The 7,486-nt window shown below is 42.7% G+C and overlaps 1 protein-coding gene across 2 annotated transcripts in view; it reads right to left on the bottom strand.

Annotated features, from left to right (window-relative positions):
- Positions 1–3,375: 3,375 nt before the first annotated feature.
- Positions 3,376–7,486, bottom strand: part of igdcc4 (immunoglobulin superfamily, DCC subclass, member 4) — a 55,570-nt gene continuing 51,459 nt past the window's right edge. For both annotated transcript variants that reach the window (XM_055045126.1, XM_055045128.1), the window contains exon 20: positions 3,376–7,261. In XM_055045126.1, the coding sequence (XP_054901101.1) occupies positions 6,731–7,261 (531 nt within the window). In that variant the 3' untranslated portion in view covers positions 3,376–6,730. The remainder of the gene's footprint in view (positions 7,262–7,486) is intronic.

The following is a 7,486-nucleotide window of genomic DNA, read 5'->3' as shown; positions in this document are numbered from 1 at the left end:
AAGCCTGTTTTTCCGATGGAACCAGGCCGAGGCGGTTCTGGAACATGCGATAACTCGGGTCGAGCTTGTTAGACTGTCGCAGCTGCACAGAAACAGGGAAAGGAAAGAAAGGTGAAGCTCAGTTCCGCCTCAGGTCTGGCTAAATTAGAACAACCACTGGAAAGAGGACAAGCACCGATTTGAACTTTCTCACATTCTGCTACTACAGCCGCAAACTTCATCGCATTCAATTCGGATCTTACGTGACATGTCGGCACAAAGTGGCGCACTACAAATTTCAAGACTTTTTTTAAATGTTCTATGAATAAAAAAAATGGCAAAACAATTACATTTATGCGTTAGCCTGAACTTCCCCACAACTTTCTCTCTGACCTCGAGTCATTTTCCTCACGGAACAGCTGGATTTATGCAAAATGAAAGTTCACACAGGTGGACAATTTACTAATTTCTTAACTTCGGAAGGAAATCAGCAGCTGTATTTTATCAGGAAGTCACGTAATCTTCCTGATTACGTGACTTTATGCAAAACGACCAGACGTGGTCCCAGGACCATCCTTGTGGAACACCACAAGTATACTTTATTTCGCTGTGTCAGATTAAAGGGGACTGAATGTGAACACATGCCATATTTTTCACATTTTGTTGCTAAAAAAAACAAAACAAAAAAAGCAAAACAACTTTTTAATCATTTGTCTTAACCCTCTATGGCATTGTGTTGCCCTGAGGCAACAAACCACTATTTTGGCCCACACACCGCCCCTTTAAATTTTTTTAAGTAAAACATCACATTAAAAGTCTGATGATATGTCTGTGACCAATGAAATTTGAGCTGGGCGTGGCTTTGACCTTTGTCTTGGGGTGAAACAATCCTTTTTTTGGACCCCAGCTGACTTGGACACACCGCTAGCAGAAGGTAAGATAAATTTCACTTTTTTACATGTTTAAATTTAAATAATTTTGTATAAATAATATGTGCGATGTGCATGAATAAGTGAAAAAGCATATTTCATTGAGTAAAGACACCTTTAGTCTTCATTTTTTACTAAAATGGCAGTTTTTCATTTGTTGCCTCAGGGCAACATTGTGCAGTTAGACCACTTTTGTGTGAACTATAACATGCTCATGGATGAAGTTGTGTAAGGATGTGTAGTTATCAACATAATAAATTTTTTCCTGTACTATCTACTGTTACTCACAGGAAATGGATGCACAAAGATTTTATGGGCGTAAGGAACATGATCAAGCGGTTAGGCTCATTCCTTCTGACAATGAGCTAGAGGAGAGTGACAGTGAGGAAGAGTTGACTCCAAAATCAGGTTTGAGGGAGAGTTAGGAGATCAGGGTTCAGTCAGTAGAGTAGCATACTGTATGGAATGAGCATGTATGTGCGTTTGTACATCAGTGAGTGAAGAGAGGTATATATGACCTATTCTTTTATGCTTACTGGTTTCTTTTGAAAACAGATGACCTGCCTGATGACAATGAGTTTGTGGATGAAGAGGAAAATGAAGATGATGAAGTATCACAGGAAGCTGTTCCACGGTTACCCCATTGGAGAACACCCCGCAGTGCCAATATCACTGATTACCCAGAATGGCAGGCCAGTCTTCCAAAATCATCCATCCATTATCTGGTCACCCTTCTCCCTATCTGGGTCGGGAGGTGCTGGTGCCCATCTCCAGCTGCGTTCCGGGTGAGAGGCGGGGTACACCCTGGACAGGTCACCAGTCTGTCGCAGGGCAACACAGAGACAAACAAGACAAACAACCATGCACACACACACTCACACCTAGGTTGAATTTGGAAAGACCAATTAACCTGACAGTCATGTTTTTGGACTGTGGGAGGAAGCGGGAGAACCCGGAGAGAACCCACGCACGCACAGGGAGAACATGCAAACTCCGATCAGAAAGCCCCCAGGCCAGGAATTGAACCCAGGACCTTCTTGCTGCAAGGCAACAGTGCTACCAACTGTGCCACTGTGCAACACCTTCCAAAATAAGATCATATCATTTCCCCCTACAAATACTTCAAGATGTTTTCTTCTGAAGACATTCTGGAAGTAGTTGTAGAGCAGTCAAATTTATATGCAATTCAGTGTGACACCTGAACCTCGCTAAAAAAGAACTGGAACAATTTATGGGTATAGCAGTATACATGTCATTGTTTGGATTGCACAGTGGCACAGTTGGTAGCACTGTTGCCTTGCAGCAAGAAGGTCCTGGGTTCGATTCCCGGCCCGGGGTCTGTCTGCACGGAATTTGCATGTTCTCCCTGTGCATGCGTGGGTTCTCTCCGGGTACTCCAGCTTCATCCCAAAACATGACTGTCCAAAAACATGACTGTCAGGTTAACTGGTCTTTCCAAATTCTCCTTAGGTGTGAGTGTGTGTGTGCATGGTTGTTTGTCCTGTTTGTCTCTCTGTGTTGCCCTGCGACAGACTGGCGACCTGTCCAGGTGACCTGTCTAGGTGACCCCGCCTCTTGCCCGGAACGTAGCTGGAGATGGGCACCAGCACCTCCCGACCCCGTTAGGGAGAAGGGTGCTCAGAAAATGGATAGATGGATGGATGTGTGGATTACCAGGCACCTGCATGCATCTAATCTCTAATGCACTAATTGATAAACCATTTGTGGCTGTTTGTTGAAAGGAAACTTGTTAAAATTGTTGTTGTTGAAAATAAACTTATTCTAATGTATTTATTGCTTGTTTGTTCATCATTCCACTTATTAAATACATACTACAGTATAAAGAAAACCTTGGCATTTTAGTACCCTCATAGCATATTGTTGCCCTGAGGCAACAAACCAAAATCTGGTGGGGGGGGGCAGGGTGGAGCACATTTTCTGATTGATATATTATAAAGACCCCCTCAAACTCCCAAAACTAGGGTGAAATATTTTTTTCCTCTGTCGCAGCTGCACAGAAACAGGGAAAGGAAAGAAAGGTGAAGCTCAGTTCCGCCTCAGGTCTGGCTAAATTAGAACAACCACTGGAAAGAGGACAAGCACCGATTTGAACTTTCTCACATTCTGCTACTACAGCCGCAAACTTCATCGCATTCAATTCGGATCTTACGTGACATGTCGGCACAAAGTGGCGCACTACAAATTTCAAGACTTTTTTTTAAATGTTCTATGAATAAAAAAAATGGCAAAACAATTACATTTATGCGTTAGCCTGAACTTCCCCACAACTTTCTCTCTGACCTCGAGTCCTTTTCCTCACGGAACAGCTGGATTTATGCAAAATGAAAGTTCACACAGGTGGACAATTTACTAATTTCTTAACTTCGGAAGGAAATCAGCAGCTGTATTTTATCAGGAAGTCACGTAATCTATGAGAATCAACTTTATGCAAAACGACCAGACGTGGTCCCAGGACCATCCTTGTGGAACACCACAAGTATACTTTATTTCGCTGTGTCAGATTAAAGGGGACTGAATGTGAACACATGCCATATTTTTCACATTTTGTTGCAAAAAAAAGCAAAACAACTTTTTAATCATTTGTCTTAATTTATGTAACACGCTGGTGTTGGCCGCTCATTTACTTTCCCAGGTAAACACACTGAAGTGTGCTGCTATAAAGTGTCAAAAAGTGAAAAGGTGCAATAATATTTTTGTAAGGACCTGTGTGGACTGTTGCACATTTCCAAACTTTAATTTAGAAGGTCGGTCCTGTTACTAAACAACTTGGGTTACAAAAAAAAAAAAAAAAGGATATCGACGTATTGCTAGCATACAAGAATCACAGATGGTAAGTTGTGATGTCTATTTACAAACCAAGGTTTTTACCTTCTTTCCATCACAAGTAAAAAAAAAATCTCTCAAATCATAAGAGTTACTAGCCTTAAGAAAGTCTATTTATAATAAAGGGCAGAACTGAAGCAGCAGCTGAAAGTTGTTACAGAACAATGACACCAGCTGCAACTATTGAGCTGCAGAACTGTCAAAAACCCATAAAGGCCTCAGGCCCACATCCACTGAAACATCTCAAGCAAACATTCAGATTTGACGAAGCGGCCACCGAGGGCGAAGGCTTTTGGTCGAGCACAGAAAAATGCAACGGGACTTTCACACAAATGGCAAATGGACATACATTCCTTGTTTTTGATATAACACCTCGAGCTTGCGCCGAACGTCGGACGAGTTTAGAAAAATTGTCGTATAAAGACGCAGGTGTTAGGGTAAAATGAATAGAACAACCCTTCTGAAAAGAAATGAGGTAGTGATGTTGAGACAAAAAAAAAATAGAGGGATGCACCAGTCCATGTGAACACTGCTCCAACCATTAATGACATCGAAACGGATCGGGCCAAAAATACAAGAAATATCTCCAACATGTTTATGTTTTTTATTCAAAATCACATGAACACAAGTACAAAAACTGGGGCCATTTTTCCATAGATTTTGCTCTAAATAAATATTTGCTCCCTTGTAGATGTCTTTTTTTTTCTTACCTTTTTGTCAGTCTTGCATGTTTCAGATCACCAAATCAATGGCACAAATCTAAAGAGGAGTTTTCAAATGACAAATCCTTTTATTCAGAGGGGGACAGTTATCCAATACAACCCGTCCCCCTTATTAAGTCGTGAGTTAAGTGTCTTTGAATTCCCCAAAAAGCTCAATGCACTGTCCAACACTTACTGTTGAAGTATGATTGTTATTATTATTACTATGAATTAACTGGCCTTTAAGTGAAAGGGCAAATTATAGCTAGAACTGTAGAATCAAAAGATCAGTCAAACAGAACCTGTCCCACAACATGAAGTAGGATAAATGCTTTTAAAAACAAATCCTGCCCGAATAAATTCCAGCACAGATTACAAAGTTATTGACAACCATCAGTCTGGTTGGATTTCTCAGGCTTTTTGTACCAAAGTCAAAGCTGTTATCCACAACATGGACAGAGCATGAAACGGTGGCAAACGTCCCCAGGAGCTGAGGTCAATCTTTGTCCTCCAACAATAAGAAAAACCAGGTGAAATTTGAATTCATGCAAGAGTTCCGCATCCAAAACCACTGCTGACCAAAAGGAATTCAAACTTACAACCTCACCCCCACTCTCAGAAAATAAGAGAAACAACAACAAAAAAAGCCTTTTGGAACAGATGAAAAACTCTGGAAAGTTCTGCTTCCCAGTAAGTCTGACACAAAGCTGAAACAGCATTCGGCTAAGTGACATCACACGTGTCGTATTCACAGATCCTGCTGTGGTGTGACCTCAAAACGCGCCGTTCGTACTCGAATACCCTCCAAAAGAGCTAAATTGACTTTCACTAAACTTTTATTCATCAACTTAAATTTTTTTTTAAAAAAGCCTTTTGTATTTACTTTGATTATGTTTGTGAGATGTTAAAATTAGTTTGATCATCTGAAACATTTAACTTTGACACAAAAATACCCCAAACAAACCGAAAAACAAATCTGTAAGGGGGCAAACACTTTTTGAGCTACCAAACAGGCTCGTTGGAAGAGTTTCAATTTTTGTGTGACAGTGTTCTGACATCGGTGTGGACAGAGGTGCATCCCTGCCGAGCTAAATCAGGAGAGTGGCCTGCAGATGGGTTGCTGTAAAACCCTCCCGTTTTGTTTTCCCTCCAGCTTAATGCAGCCCAGGTCTACATTGAGGTACTCTTGATTTTAATGCGAGACGGACACGTGGCCCCACATCTACCGAACCTTGTTCACTTCACTCTTGACATGGTTTGTACTCGCATTGAATAGAAAATATACAGAGGTTACAGAGGCACCCGAGACCCTCCACTCAGGAAATGTTTGTATTCGGTACGCTGGACTGGAATCCCTGTGTGAGTGTTTGGACCCTGAGACTGCAGGATGTGGGTGTTCTGCACTCTGACATTCGTGAATACTCTTTAAGGTCATTTCTCAATGCCACTTTGAGGGGGTATCGATAAAGCAACCCACCCTGATGAAACCCCGTCCGATTACTCCATCACTTCCTGTTGTGACGTACTAAACACCACCAATAGGAGGAGCCCATCTGTAATTCACTCCCTCCTGCTCTGACCTGAGTCAGGTTGCCCCACAGCCTCTTGTCAAATCAGGCAAATTTGGTGTGAAATGTTTGTGCAGCAAAACATCTTCGCTCGTGCCGATACCATTTCAAAGACACTGAGAAATGTTCCCAGGGGTCATGAAAGGTCAACCAGCGCCTCTCCAGCCCCTTTCTTCAAATTGTGTCAGTCGACTTGACTACATTTGTGCTGGTTTGGCTTCGAAGAGATTAATGAAAGTTTCATTTCATTTTGATTTAGTGAAAGTAGGTCAGAGGGGGAGCCGGTTGACCTTTAAACTTTCATTAATAGCTTCGAAGCCACAGCAGCATAAACAAAAACTTCAGCTGCACAAACATAGCCGAGTTGATTGGAACCAATTTTGTCCGGTTTGCAGAAGGTGTTCTCTCGGGTTCTGCTCTGCTGATATCTAAACTTTCCCGTCTCCTTTTTGTGATGTGGAAAGAATCCACAAGGATGTAGAACTTCAAACAGTTCCGGACCTCTGCAGAAAAAGAAAACACTTCTTCTCATGTATACGGTATACACATATGTGAAATGATGGATTCAAAGTATCTATAAAACTATGCAAGGAAGAGAAAGAAATCCAGTGACAATGTGCATAAAAAATATTTTTTTCCCTTCATGGATTCTTCCTGGAAAATTAAAAAAATAATGATAATAGTCTGAAATGTCCCTGCGAAGATGAAGTTAAGGGCACAGATATATGTGAGCAGCTGAGGTAGAGTGGACGAAGCCGGGGGTGACAAAGGGTGCGGAAGGTAGTCCGGCAGAGATGGCCTTCCCTGCAGCAGACGGGCAGGGTCTGGAGTCTTCCACTTCCACATGCTCAGATTTCAGTACGGGCCTCAGAGTCTTAGGAGAGTGGAAGCCATTGGTGAGACAAGTGTCCAGCTGTGGCTCCCTGTCGGCGTTCTGCTGCTGCCCGGCGCCTTCCGCCTCCTCATTGTGACGAGCCGCCAATGTTCTCGCGGGAAGACTCGGGGGACTTTCAGCCGCTGAAAGGTCTTCAAGGGGCCCCGCCTCTTCTCTCGGCGAACCCGGCCGGCTGAGAGGGGAATACGCGTCCCCTGATAACGACGGCCCCCGGGTGGCGTTGGAATCCCGCTCGCTGCCCTCCTCCTTCCCCCTCCCGCTGGGGTCTGACAACTCAGAGTGTACAATGACTTCTGCCTCCACCTGGTTACTGCACAGAGACGCGGAGAGATGATCGTCGGTTTCCTGTAACACAATGAGGCCGCTGTTATTTTTAGGGCTTTCATTTAGCGATTCTCTTGAACCATTTGGAAAGGTTCCTTGTTCTTTGGAAACTTAGGACAGGTCCGTTTAGCTTACACAAAACATTGTTCATTACATTTTTCAAGTGTAAACAACATTTACACTTGAATTCAAGAAAGCCTGCAAGCAGATAAGCAATTCTACAACCTTCTGTCTTTGAAAAGCAAA

Source organism: Poeciliopsis prolifica, unplaced genomic scaffold, assembly GCF_027474105.1.
Source record: "Poeciliopsis prolifica strain line A6 unplaced genomic scaffold, Auburn_PproV2 SCAFFOLD021, whole genome shotgun sequence".
NCBI lineage: Eukaryota > Metazoa > Chordata > Actinopteri > Cyprinodontiformes > Poeciliidae > Poeciliopsis > Poeciliopsis prolifica.
This window is presented reverse-complemented; position numbering and strand designations above follow the sequence as displayed.